General features: G+C 39.7%; 1 protein-coding gene across 1 annotated transcript; it reads right to left on the bottom strand.

The window, feature by feature from the left end:
* Positions 1-15831: 15831 nt before the first annotated feature.
* LOC112965161 (taste receptor type 2 member 40-like) lies at positions 15832-16767 on the bottom strand. Its single transcript, XM_026063937.1, has one exon. It carries the CDS (start codon positions 16765-16767, stop codon positions 15832-15834), a length of 936 nt encoding a protein of 311 aa, XP_025919722.1.
* Between the last annotated feature and the right edge of the window lie 1113 nt (positions 16768-17880).

Genomic DNA, 17880 nt, shown 5'->3' with positions numbered 1-17880 from the left:
GGCTATAATTCAGGTATCTTAATCTGAATCCAACCCAAAGCTTCTTTTGAAAACTATTTTTCCACAATGAATCCAAATTCATGGACTTTGAAACCTGAAATGATGTAAGCCTGCCATTGGGAAGGGGTCAGGAGGACTAGCAGATTTAATTGCATGCTGCTTCTCTTCCTCTTCATCCTGCCCCTCAAGACTGTTGAGATTTCTGGGAAGAGAAATGAGGTGCACCTCAAGATAGATGGAAAAAAGAGGTCAGCAACCACAAAATGAAAATGATGCAGGAAGAAATGTCAGAACCTAATAGAGATCTTGATGGGAGGGAATTTTGAAACTACAGGGTTCAAACCTCAGGACTTTCTCAATATAATCATCTTAAAAAGGATCACAAAGGGCTTTCCAGGTTTTGAAAATTAGTCATTTTTCTTCCAGTAGTGGGGAGAAGCAAGTTGAAAGGTACAACTCTCCAGTAGAGAGAAACTCCACCTCCAAGTAGGGTAGAAGAAAGCTTCTCCTGGGGGATGAAATGGGTGGATTCCCATTCATGTGTCCCCCACAGTGGCTGACCCAGTGACAGCTCTTCCTTGGCTGATTATGTGAGAGCATTCCTAACTGTTTCAAATTATGTACTGTTTGCTAGGTACTTCTGTATTGTCAAGTAATTTACCTCCTTGGTTTGCTCTTGGGTTATTGTCCACATTGTGTTAGTTCAGTTCCAGGCTCTTTTCTGTCCTGAACCAACCAGTTCCTCCTGCGATAACACCTGGATGAGATTCTAGAAATAGTTTTCCCCAAAGACCGTGTTCAATAGACAGCATGAATAAGACCACATCCTATCCAGATTTAGCCTTCCCCAAACGATACCAGCAGGCCTTATATGCATAAACATGCCTACACATCTTTATGTTATGCAACATATATCCTTGATATCATACTAAGCTGCAACACAGCCCTCACTTTATGTCAGGCACTTATGGACATAAATGTGGGCAAAAGGACAGACCTGAGTCAAGACCTTTGCAGACTGGACATGGCCAGCCTGCTTTGGAAGAACGTATCCCTGAGTCGTGTCAACGGAAGTTACTCTCCACTTTATTTATATGAACACTACTTCACGGGGGCAAAGGGGAAAGGCAGAAATGTTCATTTTAGTTAGGACAACCAATACTGATCCTCCGGAAGCCTTTTTTCATGTTATTTAATAATGCTCTGCAGCAGAATCTTAGTCTGAGACCTTGACGTGACCCATGATGAACAATGAGGTGTGCGTGATTTTTTGGACTACCCTCAGGGTTGAGCTGCTTGGCTTTTAATAGGGTCAAGGCAGACTTATAAAAGACTTTAATGTCTTTTCTATTTTGTTCTTATTGCCATGATAGTGGCTCTGTTTGATAACCCAATTTCAGAGCATTATCAGGTAAGTAGCTTTCATATTGAATTAGCAAACTGTATAACAACAGGACAAGAAAATTAATGCATGCTAGACAGCTCTAACAATGAGCTTCTGTGTCTTTTCACCACAAAATGACATCTGTGACCTTTCTCTTCCCTTTTCAGTACAATCAGTCTGTATGAAAAGCTTTGCTCTACTGTTAAAAATAGACCACCACACCTATTAAATGTTGTTCAGCAGAACATGCCTGTTGACCTTGTAGCAAAAAAAAAAAAGGTAACAGTATTCAGTTCTCTTGTATTTCTGTTTTCTTAGAAATATGTATAGAACTATATAGACAAATATAATATAATATAATTCTGTGTTCATGTTGTCTGCTTTTGCTTGACACCGGATCCATGATGATTAATACTCGATCTGTGCGCTGCCGCATCACACAGCCACACTGTTTGCTTCAGATCAGAACCAGGCACTTGACTGCCTTTGTCAAATTAGCACCGAATACAGAGTTTATGTCACCTTTGTGCTGCCCGAAGTACAACAGGGAATATCTGATCTGGTAAGAAGCCTCATGGTAGGTTGTTATCCTGCAGATATTTCTTAGGAGGCAGACTGAGTGCAATTCAGAGCAGCACTGTATGTTCCACGCAGGGATGCTTTTAACCATGTACTAATGCTAGATTTCCTGTATTGTTCAGCTAACAACCGCAGCGCTCACCTGTCCTGAACTGACCTTTAAAGATGCTTTCTCCAGTTTGACCTATGAGTTAAGTCACCTGTGATCCTTTAAAGTTCTTCCTCAAAATTCATATGTGGCACGAACAAGAAAACAGCCGGCAATTATACTCCATTGCCCTGAGTATCTTCTCCCTCTCTGGCCAGAGGAACAAAATCCAGTGTACTGTGAAGACACTGGTACTGAAGGCAAAGTTAGAGCCAGGCTGACTAAAAAGTTAACCCCTTGTGGGTAGAATTATCCTGCCTTCTTTCACACAATATAGGAGTTTTTTCAAATTGTATCCAGCTTTCTCACTTGGATCTAGGTACGCGCACATCTATATTAAGAATGTCCTGCTAATTCATTTAATCATTTAATAAGCCATTTAACAACCATAGCTGCACATTTCTTCATCCTCTGTATTTCTCAACCAAACTGCTTTGTAGGTGTGAAGATTTCTCATTTATAGATGTGACAGTTTCTAAAGAATGGGCACCTTTTAAGGTGCTGACTGTTATTTTATTAGGGGCTTTTTAGATTAATTATTAAATTAATCATTTATCATAATACTCACTGAATACTTTTGATCACCAGTCATCGTCCAAGGACTTGTTTATATGCTTCAGCTCTGATTCAGTGTGATGCCTGTCATATATGGTGCATAGTTTGGCTAAAGATTATTGACAGACTGTTAGCTACTGTGATTTGTCACAGCTACAGTAGTTTGCACAGAATCAGCATGTGCCCTTATCTATTTTATAAGTGACACTGACTGGGCTTGTGTGATATGCTCACAAACATATAAGTAATGACATTTTTTATAGAAAAATACGGTTTTGTTGGTAACAGTGACACAAAGTAGAGTAATGTCTTGGCTACTCCAAAGTTTTTGGCAAAAATCCCACTTCCTTTCCCAGTGCCAGGACTTCTCCCAAGCTATTTTTCTGTGTGCAAAATCTAATAAGTAGAAAATGTTCTTATTACAGTGTTGCTCCCGGAGATATGGGTCACATATTGTTCAAAAAATAGAAAAGGAGCAGGAACTGGCAAATACAGATGTTGACTGCATGACAACAGAGCAAGAAAAAAAAAATCTAAAGATCTGGTATGCACCAGAACAAGGAAAAAGAAGGAAAAAGAGGGAATTGGATCATTTTATAAGTGGCTGTTCATTCCTAAAGAAGAGAGTCTTCTTGTAATCCACCCAGCAGCACCTGCTTTTCTGTTTCTTCACCTTTTAAAGCTTGTAACCTGGTGCCAGGGCTGCCATACGGCTGTGGGCACTAATAGCATACCCTCTGCATATTATGCTTCAGGTTCATTTTCCAAACAAATCAAGCAGGGGCAGCAACACCACACTGGTTTGATGTGCCTAGGCAAATCTAGGAAATATTAACCTGAGATTAGATGCTTACTGTCTCTGAAGGATCTGAGCACCTTACCCATACGGATCCTACCCTTAGTACTCCATTCAAAGATATAAAAGTACTATAGTCCCCTTTTACAGATAGAAAATATCAGGACAAAGATTTCTAATTTCTAAGTTTGTCTGCTGCCAACAGACTACTAGATGGGAATTTGTATCTTGATAACTGTAAAAAGGGACCATGTGTGGGCCACTGAAATATCAGAAGTCTGTGACAAAGGCACACTAAACCTAGATCTTCAATGTCTTAACCATATGGTCACCTTTCCTCTCTCAGAAGTAATGGCCTCATTTTTGAACCATAGACACACTAAACCCATGACACCAATATCTACTGTGGGCAGAGATGTATGTTTTATATCAGCTGAATGCAAGAGAAAGTACAAACATAATTCTTGGTGGGCAAAGTTCTTCCACATAAGTATTACTTACATTTGGCTCACAAAGATGGGGAATGAGAGAATTTATTAACCTGGGGCATAGAAGGGAAAAGGAGTGAATACTCCGAATGTTACAACTGATGCCTAAACTCCCCAAATCCCTAGCTATATTCAGAAGGAAGCAAACTATAATGAGAATCTGCTTTTGATGCTGTTGATAGAGCCTGCTTTTTTGCAGTAACCCATTTGTCTTGCTCTGTTCTCACTGAGCTAAAAACAGGCAAACTACAGGAATGGATTTTTTAACAAGCTCTTAACAACAGAGATACTTCTTTGCATTTCCTGCTTGGAGAGTTTGGCAAACAGAGAATGGTATTACAAAATAGTGAACTGATTTAAGAAGCTTCTGAAGCTAAGCAATACAGAGTTTTGTTTGCAAACCTGTTGTGCAGGGAGAACAGCTATAATTTAGTGGATTACATTTGAGCCTAGGAGACAGCAGACTGCAGCTTGCTGCTTAAATCTGCCCCTTGGGAGCAACATGAGTTTGAGCCGAAGGCTAGATCCTCTCTGAACCTCAGTTACCTGGCTTGTCTGTTCAATGAGGAAAGCAAAGCTGTGATCTAAAAGCTCAATAGCTGAACAAGGCAAAAGGAAATCTAAATTGTGAACAAAACTGGGTTTGGCCAGAGATCTTCCACCTCTCTTCTCTTCTTCTTCTCCTCTCCTGAGTTTGAATAGTTGAGAGATTAGTTCCATGAAGAGAAAAAAGAAATGCCATCCCTAGAAGAGAGCTTTCTCTTTCAAAGATTCTTGGGGTTTCAAACCATTTGCAGTTTGGGCCTGAAAGATAAATGGAAATTCAGAAGTTCCCCAGGAATTTGCCAGTTGGGAACATCTGCCCCCTGGCTTGTTTGAAGTTTTGCTTTCACATGCAAGGTCAGCATTTCAATTAGAATCCCTATTTTCCACCCAATTTTTTAGCCTGTCCGATGACTACTCCAGGATTTCTAAGGACCTTCTAGTTCCCCAAAACTATCTTGCGCTTTACATTCACACAAAATGATGAAGGGGAGACTTTGCTTTTAGACAACTTAAGCAGTATTGGTAAAGAGTAATTATGTAAAATCAGTAACCTGGGAGATTCTTTAGTCATAGGCCCCACAGTATTAAGCCTCAAAACATTTTGAAACAGTCACAAGTTTTCTCACTAGAGTCTTCAGTTATTTTTTGAGTTTTTGCCTGTAGCTGAGCATCTCCCAGCTGAAGTGGAAACAAAATGCCACAACTACAGTAAAGCTCCTAGAAAACTTAGTGGGTCTGTGACATTCCTTCCTCCTCAGATCAGACAGCCCCATCAACAGCAAATAACTCTAGTCACTCTTTGGCAGAGTGTGAATGGCAGAGCTTAGAGGGTTGTGATCAGCGGTGCAGTCTAGCTGGAGGCCGGTAGCTAGCGGTGTCCCCCAGGGGTCACTACTGGGTCCAGTCTTGTTCAACTTCTTCATCAATGACCTGGAGGAAGGGACAGAGTGCACCTTCAGCAAGTTTGCTGATGATACCAAACTGGGAGGAGTGGCTGATACACCAGAGGGCTGTGCTGCCGTTCAGAGAGACCTGGACAGGCTGGAGAGGTGGGTGGAGAGGAACCTCCTGAAGTTCAACAAAGGCAAGTGCAGGGTCCTGCACCTAGGGAGGAATAACCCCAGGCACCAGTACAGGTTGGGGGTTGACCTGCTGGAAAGCAGCTCTGCGGAGAAGGACCTGGGAGTGCTGGTGGACACCAAGTTAAGCATGAGGCAGCAATGTGCCCTTGTGGCCAAGAAGGCCAATGGGATCCTGGGGTGCATCAGGAAGAGTGTTGCCAGCAGGTCGAGGGAGGTGATTCTCCCCCTCTACTCAGCCCTGGTGAGGCCACATCTGGAGTACTGCGTCCAGTTCTGGGCTCCCCAGTACAAGAGGGATGTGGCACTACTGGAGCGAGTCCAGCGAAGGGCTACAAAGATGATTAGGGGACTGGAGCATCTCTCTTATGAGGAAAGGCTGAGAGAGCTGGGCCTGTTTAGCTTGGAGAAGAGAAGGCTGAGAGGAGATCTTATCAACGTGTACAAGTATCTGAAGGGAGGGTGTCGAGAGGATGGGACCAGACTCTTTTCAGTGGTGCCCAGCGACAGGGCGCAAGGCAACAGGCACAAACTGAAACACAGACACTTCCATCTGAACATGAGGAAAAACTTCTTCACTGTGAGGGTGACAGAGCACTGGAACAGGTTGCCCCGAGAGGTGGTGGAGTCTCCTTCTCTGGAGATATTCAAAACACGCCTGGATGCGATCCTGTGCAATGTGCTCTAGGTGACCCTGCTTGAGCAGGGGGGTTGGACTAGATGATCTCCAGAGGTCCCTTCCAAACTCAACCATTCTGTGATTCTGTGATACTGTGATTCTCTGATACTGTGATTCTGTGATTTACCTATTGCATTCATCACAACTGCCATTTTCTGTAGAATAATTTTGCTTCGTTCATTTGTTTATTCAAACTAGTCCATATCAGACCAAACCGTAGACTTCCCTTATCCCCAGTACAGTGCTTTTCCTCAAGACTACACCAAACATTCACATTTCTTTGCAAGCTTATGGAATTTTTTGCCCTGTCTTATTGACCTTCCCCCCTGCCAAAAGTTAGACCGACACACAGACAGGAAGAAAGAAAGATTGTTTTGTCCTTCGGTCTATCTGTGATCTCCCACAAACCCATCTCTATCACATTCACTCTGTCATCCTATATAACATTCTTTCTGCAAGACTACTTGTAACTCCACTGAAGTAAAAAAGCTAAACCAGTGCACAAGAAGTATGGATGTTGCTCACAGGCACAGAAATTAGTGGTGTACACAACTGATCGTGTGGCTGTGTAGTTAAATAAAAGGGTCCTACTGTGCCTGTTGATTTTGACTCTAGGGAACAGGAACTTATTTCTCAGAGACTGAGAGCTCAAACGGTGAGTGGGGTTTCCATCGAGCTTAGGGTCAGAGTGGACGTGGCCATAATGATAAATTAGGCTGCTCCTCTGCATAACACTTGGAGTAGAATTTCTCTAGGGGAAAAGACTTCAGATGATAGCTAATTCATCACAACCTTACGTACAGTTTTCCAGGTGTTTAGTTACACTTGCAGATAGAAGGTGCACCTTGTTCTAATTTTGTCTAGCTTCAGCTCCCAGGTACTGCATTTTATTGTGCCTTTCTCTACTAGTTTAGAGAGTTTTTTGCTATCAGAGAACTTTTGCCATTGCAGGTGGTGCTCTTGACCTTCTCTTTGATAAAATACATAGTTTCAGCTGCCTTAGTCTTTCAGTCTTCTAATGAAATGTGCTCGTCAGTCATTCCTGATGTTGACTCAATCAGCTTCTTACCTGAACCCTTCTCTTCCCAGATCCTTTCACCCCCCCCCAAAAAAAAAAAATTCATTCACACAATGTCAGGATATTCCCAGCACAACAGAAGCCACTGGGAGCCCTGGGGAACTGCAGTATAACACTATCACTCTTAAGTACTGTCATTTCACCTGTTTACGAGGTTCAAGTCTCAGCTTCATGTCTTTGGATCTCAGAAACTTCACAGACAGAGCAGATCAGATTAAATATAAAGGGAAACCCCATAAAATTTGAGTTTTCTGATGGAAGTTTTCATCAAAAAATTGACATATGAAAAGATATGGCACATCCACGCTGAGAGCAACATAGATAGCTAAAGTGTATGGGGTTATTTATTTGCTTATTTTTAAGCAACCTGGCATACGTAGAAAATACTTAAAAGAAGTTTCTCTCTCAAGGCTCTTTGGGGACTATGTTGAAAGGCAAGAAAATCAATTGCTTATGTAGCAATAACACTTCATTTATGGGCATGGACTGAAGCACACACTTATTTAAAAATAAAAAGTGCTTCTATGAGGTGTAGGTGAACAAAAAAAGCATAAAATATTCTGCATCTATATAGCAATTTCTACGCATTGATTTCAAGCAATTTTAGAGTGATAGATAAAAACTCTCTATTACAGTGGGACGATGAAGCACTGAGATGGTTAATTATCAGAAATCCCACAGATTAAACATCTAAATTGACATGAACCTAAAGGTATTGAGATGAGCCTCTTGCCCTATTTACGTTGCTTTTTTTTCCCCTAAACCTACTAAACCTCTGAGGATCAGAGCTGGTTTAATTCCTTTTAAATTCAATCTTGAAAGAAGTTATTCCATAGAAGCATTTGTTGAATAATGTATTTGGATGAAGACTGCTCAATCAGCTCTATGAACATGCAATGTTTGAAACTGCATGTGACTGTACATTGAAAGAAGCTGAGTACCTGAGGTAGTTCATGGATTGCTCACAGCAAGCAATCAGTTATCAAGCCACGTGACAGCAAGGTATATGATCACAACAACATCAGTTCAATGCAAAAAGTGATTTTCTAAAGAAACCATGAAAGTTGATTTATATATAACTACACCACTTTGGCTGTCAACTTAAAAATAATGAGCCATCATACCAAAAATCTAATGTTCTGTTAGGAAAAAGCATCTTGAATCAGCTATTTAACTCTTAAGCCTTTGCTATATGATTTAGCAGTTCAAAAATGTAAAGAATACAGTGGACCTCTTCACCAAATTAAAGTATAGAATTACATTTAGTTAATGCCCCAGAGATAAGTGAGGAAAATGTGCTGCATATTCAGTAATTTTAGGTCATTTGTCTTTGTGTCACTAACATTTTCCATAAAGTATATGAATATCAAAACAAGGTTAGTACTGGAGGCTTTGCTGCTATTTAGTTTGCAATAATTTATATCACATTCTCCTTAAAATTCACCCCCAAAATGAGGAAGGCATTGGGCATGAATTTCTATCGCTAATGTGACTTGAAGAAAGATATGCAGTACTCTGAATTAATGATTCATGTTAGATTCATTAGAATCAGAGTAATAGAGTATTCAAACAAGAAGCAGTGATCCCTAAAGACAATGCAGGTCGTGGTTTAGCTGCTACAGGTGAGCGATAGCATATGATATCAACTCCAAAATTAGAAAAAGGGAAACAAGAAAAGGGAAAAGGCCAGAACTTTGACAGTATGTACACGAGCTTGTGTCCTGTAATCTCCGAAGCTGAAGGCTTTCTCTCTTCTGTCTAGCATGTCTGAAGACAGAGATAATTAATCGAGTAGATGACACCAAAACATGATGAAAGGGAAGAAAGTCCCTATGGTGTTCAGCTGAACAGTATAGATAGCCGAGAAACCTCGGCATCTGCCACCCTGAAGTCTGTGAGGTGATTCTTTACTGAGCTACAAAAGTTTAAGCTAAAATAAACCAAAATATAATGAAAAGAAATGACAGAAGAGACCAGCAATGCTCCCGGGGTAGTCTTGGAACGATCCATAGGTTCTCATTTTTGCTCAGAACAGCGGTCAGGACCTGGAGATTTTCACATAGGTGAAGATGTTCAAACATCTTCAGCTGAACTGAAGACTGTTAAGAGTCCTGTTCCTTAACCTGATAATTTATGCAGGCTTTTCTCTATAGCAAAGAAAAAAGGGTAAGTAGCACTGAAAGTTTGCAGAGGGTGAGTCTGGGATTTTCACCTTTTTCCTTTGACTCTACAAAGTGAATCAAGTCACCTTCAAGCCAATGAGACGCAGGAGGCCCAGGGACCGGGAAAAGGGAGAAGTTTTAATAGATGTCTGAGTGTCCATTACACTTTCAAAATGCTGAACTCTCCTTTGAGAGAATGTGCCTTGGTCTTATGATTTTATTTTTTGAATAATAGCAGACTGGTTGTAGTACATTCCAGGAAGCAGGGGACCTAAGATCTTAGCTTCTCATAGCTTCAAGGAATTTGAACCAACAGATCTCAGACATAACCTCTTGCAGGGGATACTTTGGGGAAAATTAGTCTCCATTCCTCTTGTTTAAGCAGAGCCTTGGCACAAGAAAAATGCCCAAACTCGTGAGGCCATAAAAAGGAGAAAGAAAAAGGAGATTGGTTGGTCCAAGCATATTAGGAGACTGTGGTCCAAGCATGGCTTAGAAATCAAATAAAGTTCTTCATTACCTCTTTTCTCCATTCTTATTGGCTTTAGCTGAGAGAGAGTAATCTAAGCATTCAGCAGGGACAGGATGTTACTGTGCGTGCCCCATAGCCCTACTTTAGATTCCTGGAAGAAACCCTGGATATCTCCAGCAGGACTTACATGATTTCTTTGTCCACTGGAACCCAAATTCTACCTAAATGGCATGCAAAACAGTGTGTGAACATCTGTTGGTTGAACAACTGCCTAAATGTTTATTGTGTATTTCTTATCAAATGGGATTAACAAACCTCACACATCTTTCTTGTGGGGATCCAGAAGTTCCTCACAAAAATTCATTTTTTGCAGTTCTGGTGAGGAGTTAATTATTATAGATAGATTTTCATTGTCTTCTTCAAGGGCATGAATAAGTCTGTAAATGCCTACTTTTTTTTTTTCTCTAATGTTGTTTCTGAGGATGCAAATTTTCAAATCATTTTAGTATTAAATTGAATTCTTACACACACAGTGTTTGAATAGTCTTCCACATTGCTGTTTACATATGTGCAGCTAAATTTTATTTCCTCTCTTCATTTCTTATCTTAATCCTAGGTAACGAAAATATTTGGATGGCCATCTCTATCTTGGAAAGGAAATAGAGGGTGTATACACACAAACAAACAAGAATATCTGAAGGACTAACAGAGGAGGAGATTAGACTTGAAGAAAGGAATGAAAAAAAAATTAAGAAAAAATACAAGCTTAAAGGAGATGGAGAAAAATGAAAAAGAAAATAGAAAGACAGTAGTCTGCAACAGAAAAATATATCAGCAGGTGGTATAAGAGAAGACAAGTGACCTGGGGAAATGTAGGGAAACGACCACAAAGCAGAACTGACTGAGGTAGGATCTGAAAGGGGAACTTCAAATATCTCAAGGTCTAAGCAGTTTTTTTTTTTTGTAACACCTGCAGAAGAAAAGGGAGAAGTTTTGTTTGTAATGCTGTCACAAAAGAAGAAGTATAAATCTACCCAAAACAATAATCTGTCTTGTAATGTGTGCTTACTGGGATAAAGTAAATATGGGATTGAACCCTGTCTGATTTCATTAGTGTTCAGTTACAATAACAGCAACAACAGCAGCAAAATCAACCAAGATTTTCAGAGTAAGTGGTAAGAAAGAGAGATGATAAATGAAGAATGAAACACATTTTGGTTTTTTGGAAAGGAAAAGGGCAGATTGCAAAAGTGAGGGAAGAAATAAAAGAAATAAAGTTAGGAAAAAATGAAATGCAAATACTATGCTGAGGGAAAAGAAGGGGTGGAAGAGGATAGAAATTCTAGTCTAATCACCTACCAATCCATTTTTTAATTTATGAATTAAATGAATTCGCTCATCCATCTTAATCTCATCACAATATCACATCTGAGTGCCTAAAGGCCAGACCTGCTTTAATTTTACCCCTCCTCCCCAACAGGCAACTGGGGGTTGATGTTATCAGATCATTATTGCTGTTAACCAATGTGCCTTTGCTGTTTCTGTGATGGCAGGAAAACTGAGCTGCAGCAGAGCATTCAGCACTTGGTTCGCAATTTAGTGATATCTGCTTTTGCCATTAAAGTTTTTGGAAGGGAGCACCATTGCCCTGGGACACTTGCCTGCAGTGGGCATGGAGAGGATCCTGGTCAAAGTAGATGGTGTGGACCTCTGTGATTTCTCCTTGCTTCTTTTCCTTCCCCAAAGCCCATATAATTCACAAGAGTTCATCAGCTGTTGCCACCATCTGTACAACTGCTCTGCTTTCTGAGAGGAAAATATTGTCCCTGCTCTTTCGCGCACAGATGGGCTGGGTACTGCAGAAGGGATGTGGCCTCCCAGGATGGAGATAAGCAACATTTCAGGAGTGAGAAAAGGCCTTCTGATCCTGGAAATGCTTATGAGTGTCAGAAGCTTCAGTTTTATGAGCTCCCATGTTCTTTTTTGTCACGCCTTTTCCAAAAAATTGATATTCATTATGTTACTTTGGTCAATGTAAAGGTTTTTTGAGCCACTGTAAAACATAGGCATTAGGAGGGAGAAATGGCAGTTTCAAAATAATGAAGGACACAGCTAGAACATGGTGTTAGCATGTAGTTATTAGCTAAAGTTTTTTGTATTCAAGGATGGTATTCAAGTCAAAAACTGTTGCATATTTATTGAGAAAACAACTGTTTTTCAACTGTTACCCTTAAGATCAATGTTTGTATGAAAGCTTTGTCTGATAGACACGTGGGCAGCATTATTTATACACCTAACTAAGCTCTAATGACCTCCCATACAGATGTCCTCAAACAAGAAACAGGCAGGATGAAGAATTTTGAAAGGAGGAGGGATTATCTTTTAGAAGTATATCATAACATTAATGAAACTGTCCTTGTGATATTAATGAAATGAAGGCCGAGCATTACGATGGGCAAGCAATAAGTAAATACAGATAAAAGTAATCCCAAGTTATAATCCTATTAAAAACTCTTCCAGAAGGGATAACTTGTCTCCAGGCCTTGCAGTAAGGTAGGAAGTCCTATTTCAGAAGAAATTTGGTACACTGCAAATCTTCATTGACACCTGTTTAATTTTTTCGATTAATCAAAATTAAACAGAATAAAGGGGTATGACAGAACCCTGGTGCTGTCAGATGGAAAGAAGGGCAATGTCTTTATGATCACTGTTATAAACCTGGCAGCAGAGAAAAGGAGGAAAGAGATTAGAGCTTTAGTCACATTTATATGAACATCTGTTCTGCGATCCCTGGAGCTGGCAGCACTGCCTGGTGTTTCTCTGCAGAGAGGTAATTAGCAGCATGGAGGACACCAAAAACATCAGAAAGAAAAAGCAAGACCCCATGGTTAATAGCAGAGAGATGTTCAGATTTTAGATGGTCTAGCTAGTACCTGACACCCAGCTGTTGAATTAGTCAGGTACAACCTGTAATTAATCCAGTCAAAAAGAAAGATATGACAGAGGACACCAGCTGTTGAAACTCAGCATGGCTGTGGCATGATCCTGGCTGTTTTTTTCTGATTCAGATGCTGGCAGAGTGAAAATTGCCAGCCTCGTAAAGATGCTACCGAGATGGGAATCCAGGGTCCATTAATTTCTGCACAAAAAAGTACTGCTTTTCCTGGAAAGAGAATTCTGCATGAATTCTGATCTAGAAAAGCAAGGATTATGACACCAAAAAACATAAAAAGTTGGAGAAGGCTTGCTTTTCTTGCAGTCAGTGTAAACAACTGCACTAATTACCTTTTTCACCATCCTTACAATGATCTTGATGCTACCATAACTGCAGGAATTATACAAACTGCATACAGCATTTTCCTATTCATGTTGCCTATATTTGGCCTAACTCGCAAAGCTCCAGTGGAATTGCACTGGTGAACTGAGTCTTATTTTCAACCATCACATAAACACCTTTTAGGCAAAGAAATCTCAGCAAACTTCTTTTATAATTTTTATGGGAAAAAAAAACATTAATAAGCTTTATTTATTTGCTTTCAGGTGTAAACTAGCTGTAAAAATGAGCCTACTCTCATTTAGTGTATTATATTTTACTGTGAAATAGTAATCAGAAAGTGTTTTTAAAATGTGCAAGAAAGAAAAGGCTGGATCTGTAAAGAATACAGATAATGATTTTAGGAAGGGAAAGGTTGAAATCCAAAGAGCAGGGCAAGATCAGAAAGTAAATGGGAAACTGTAACTACTGTAGAAGAAGACATGAAAATAAATTGAAGCTTGAGGGAAAGATGGAAAGGGAAAGGACAAAACTAATAATTTATTTACCAATCTATTCATCTAAAATTCTAATTTATGTATCCATCTATCCCACTGTGCTGTGTGTGACAAAACTTTCATCAATACAATATAAACACATCAAGTGGTTGAGTTTTGTCCTCCTCTCCCCTGGAACCACTGAAGGATATTTTATTAATCGTTGTTCCTGCTTCACATCTCCCCCTCCTGAAAGTGAAGTGACAGCGAGAAAGCTGAACGGAGGTCATTATTTTCACACTTGGCTCTGATCTCTTTGCCCTCAGACTGCCACCAGAAATGGGTGTCTGTGTTCGGGGGCCACCTACAGGGAAGCGAACTCTACAGGGAAATGAATTTTGCCAGAGCTTCCTAAACAAGTAAGAAAAAAATAATAATAATAATCTCTTTTCATGATGATGCCGGCTAGAGAATGGAGCAAAAGAGCTATCTCTGTATGACTCTTCTAATCTTGGTCTGTGCTGGCGGGTTGTGCAACCTCCCCAGGGCTGCGATGTGAGAAGGACTGTGGTTCCCACCTGCCGCCCCACAGAAACATGTAGGCAGGGCTCTCTAGGGACTTTTGGGTCTCTCTCGTTGCAGCAGGCAAAGCACTGAACAAGAGAAAAAAATCACATGGTTCTGGATGTTCCAATAGTCTTAGTTTTATGGTGCACTGTACTACGCCTTCAAACACTGTGTACATGAGTTTAATCATCCACAGTCTTTTCCGTGCAATTTGACCCCACTGTTTACACATGGTAATAATCATATTGCTTCATCCTGGACAATACAGACATTCATACATCCTATTGATATCAATATATATTTCATTATAAGCAACCTTTTAAAAAAAACAATTAAAAAGTTTAGATTTGCCATCTATCGAATAACTTTCTTATAGTGATTTCAAAGCATTTCATAAAGATATTAATCCTACTCTTCACACACTGAAGCTGATACTCTCCAAGAGTAAGTGAACCACCCAGCTCATCAGTTTTATAGATGAGGCTGGAGCTCTCACCATCCTGATTTATAATCTCACATTATCTAGATTCCTGCAGAGAAGATGTACAGAGTGAAAATACTAGAACTGAGAGGAGAACTTACGAGCAGAATCATCCAGCACATTTTTTGATAAAACGTGACAGGATTTGTTTCAAGAATATTTTTCATCAACAGCATGTGAAACTTCATAGTAACATGTAGTTTTTAAAGAGAAACAACTCATCACTTCTCAAATCATGTAAAAAGGCAAATTTGTGATCAGAACGGTCAACTCAACTGGAAGGAAGTTTTCTAAAGTGGGCAGGTAGATCCATACATCTTCATGTGTTTACACTGTAAATACCACTTTAGTAATCCACTTTAAAGAAAACAAAGCAAACTAGCATAAAATATGTTTTGAACAGAAGGACCAATTTAAATGAGGTATTTAACCATTCAGTTGCTATATACATACTGGAATCCTAACACAAATAAACCTGATATATTTCAATTACATTAATCAGCTGTATGTTTCCATATCTTAATTTTCCCCCAGATTAGCTTTTAGCTAGTTTTCTTCTTTTTTTTTCATATTCAGGAGCATATTCTGTTTATATGCCACACCAGTTATGGCTTGAAGAGCATGCGTTTCATCCAGTTTTAAGCTTCTCAGGTGAAAGATCCTTCAGCAGAGAACTGATAATTGTGAGCCCTGTAAATTTTATCTGTTTTTAGCCCCATTTTCTTCCCTTCAAAGGTATCATAAAACTGGCAGTCTTTAAACTAAGAATCTGAAATCCCAATGGGATTTGTCATTTAAGTGCATCATTTCCTTTCAGCGCATTCTTATTATTCTTATTCTTTATTAAATAAGATTGTGGGAGGGCAGGAGGTTTGATAGTGGTATGGGAAAAAAAAACACAAAAATCCTTTTTTTTTTTCTCAAATGTTCTGAAATGTTAAAGAGGTCTAATCACAGAAATACCTGAAAGATGAAACTTATTGACTAAGAAAAGAGATGGTGGGACAATAAATGCGTAGAAGTCTTTATTCCAGATGTATTACTTGAAGAGTTATACAATATGGGGTTTAGGAGGTCACATTTTCCAAACGACACTTAAAATACTGGCAGATCGTCCTGAATGCCAATTTCAGTTTTGAATTGACTATTATCAGGATAATAGAGTGTACTGAAGGATATGCTCCAGCTACAACTAAAGAAACTGCAACCTTCCAAACATCTTTACTTTGGGAAGTTGACAGTGTCAACAGAATTTGAGCTGCGAAGCTGGAAAGATATAGGACCAAGAAAGAAATAATTGATTTAATGGCAGTTAGGTGAACATCTATCAAAGGATCCCTGAAACTATCTATATAGCATTGCATCTTCTTGGTGTGTTTCCACAGCGAATTAATTAACAGGGCTGAAGTCACCACAGATAGTACTAGAGGAAAAAAACAACCTGCAAAGTAAAGAAGGAGCAGGTAGAGGTGTGAGCTATCCCAGTTAGTGATATGGTCTGTGCTATTCTCTCTACAGTTCCCAGTTGAGCTGCAGAGGTAAGTGCCGGGTGTAATCCATAATAATGGAAGAGAGGTCATGGAAGAGATCCCCAGTGATCCTAGAAGCAGCCACGGAATCATCCCAGAAATCCTGAGTTTGATTTGCAGCAACAGCCGTTGGGTGAAATTGATAATTTTTACACAGTAGAGGACATAGAGCCAGGTACTGAACCACAGGCTGGCATGGTTTACAAACATCCATACAGCACCAAAAGCTTTGTACACAGAAGACAACTTAGTCACATCCGTAAAATAGAGACTATGAATGTGTATCATTATTGTCACCTGCAAGATACATCTCGATGTGCTCAGGAAGATCAGGATCATATCAGCAGAAGAGATGTTTTTGCTTTTGATCCAGTTAATGCTATTAACAATTGCAATAAATCCATTTCCTGTAAATCCAACAATGACTTCAATTGATACAATAGTTATTGAAACGATAAGAACAGGTGGCAACATCTTTCTGCTTTGGTCACCTCTGCCTGCTTAGTTTGTGGAGCTGTGCAAGAAGTTGAGCAGATCAGATGTCATCTGACTACCCCTAGCCCCAGCCCCAGCCTGCTCCCCTTTTATCTAGGAACGCAAAGACATCTGGAAATGATACTGGAAAATGGATGGTGCTGTTGTTCCTGAACATGCAAATCACAGAAAGATTTAATAATTAATTCTAACCTTTTACATGCATAAGATTTGCCTACTCTTTTCCTTAGGGATGTGGGATGGCCAGCTGTATTAACCTCCCCATCTTTTATCCAACTGTTTATATTCCTATCCAGAGTGACAAGCAAGCCTTCGGTGGCTCTGTGGTTATGACTGTATCCTTACATGCATCACACAACCCAGAGCAGGCAGTATCATGTGTCAAGAGACAAGGAGAGGTCTTATATTGTAACTCTATCTTTCATACCACTTGAAATCCTACTAGTTATGACCACATCTATTAGTCAGAACAATTTTTGCATGGAGACTATCTCTGTAAATTATACGTTCTCCAGTCCTATTTTATGGGACCATCCCACACAAAGAAGTTGTATCTACCCGAGACTTCTTTCTCCATATAGCTGGCCATTTTATGAGGGTTCACTTCTGATATGTTAGATGTCATATGTAAGGGATCAAAGGATGGAAGTGGTAGGTCATATAATGGGGAGAGTGGTGATGACAGGCTACTAGAGCAGAGTGATCCTTCTAGCAGAAACCCGGTAAAAAGCAGCTAAGGTCATTTGGCTGCTGGCAAAAGATCAGGAGTTTGTCAGCAAAGTAGGGGTTGTTTTTGTGGGAAGATTGACATACTTCTTCTGACTTTCATTTCTGAACAGAGTAAAACGACTCAAAGTAAAAGGCAGACATATCTTCTAATCTGAACGTGATATAGCCTGACTATTAGATTTAGTATTTACCATTGCATCCAAGTTCTTGTTGAAATGTTCAGCAGTGAAACAGTTAACCTAAGTTGATATAACTGTATTTCTTCAAAACTTATTGAGAAAAGGTGAATTTAATACCTTCTCTATAGCTTTTGTTTCTATCAGTACTTCAATCATATTCAATTCACGTTTAGGTCCTAGTAAT

Source organism: Apteryx rowi, unplaced genomic scaffold, assembly GCF_003343035.1.
Source record: "Apteryx rowi isolate R43461 unplaced genomic scaffold, aptRow1 scaffold_101, whole genome shotgun sequence".
NCBI classification, from domain to species: Eukaryota; Metazoa; Chordata; class Aves; order Apterygiformes; family Apterygidae; genus Apteryx; species Apteryx rowi.
The sequence above is the reverse complement of the archived record's forward strand: the minus strand, read 5'-3'. Positions and strand labels throughout refer to the sequence as shown.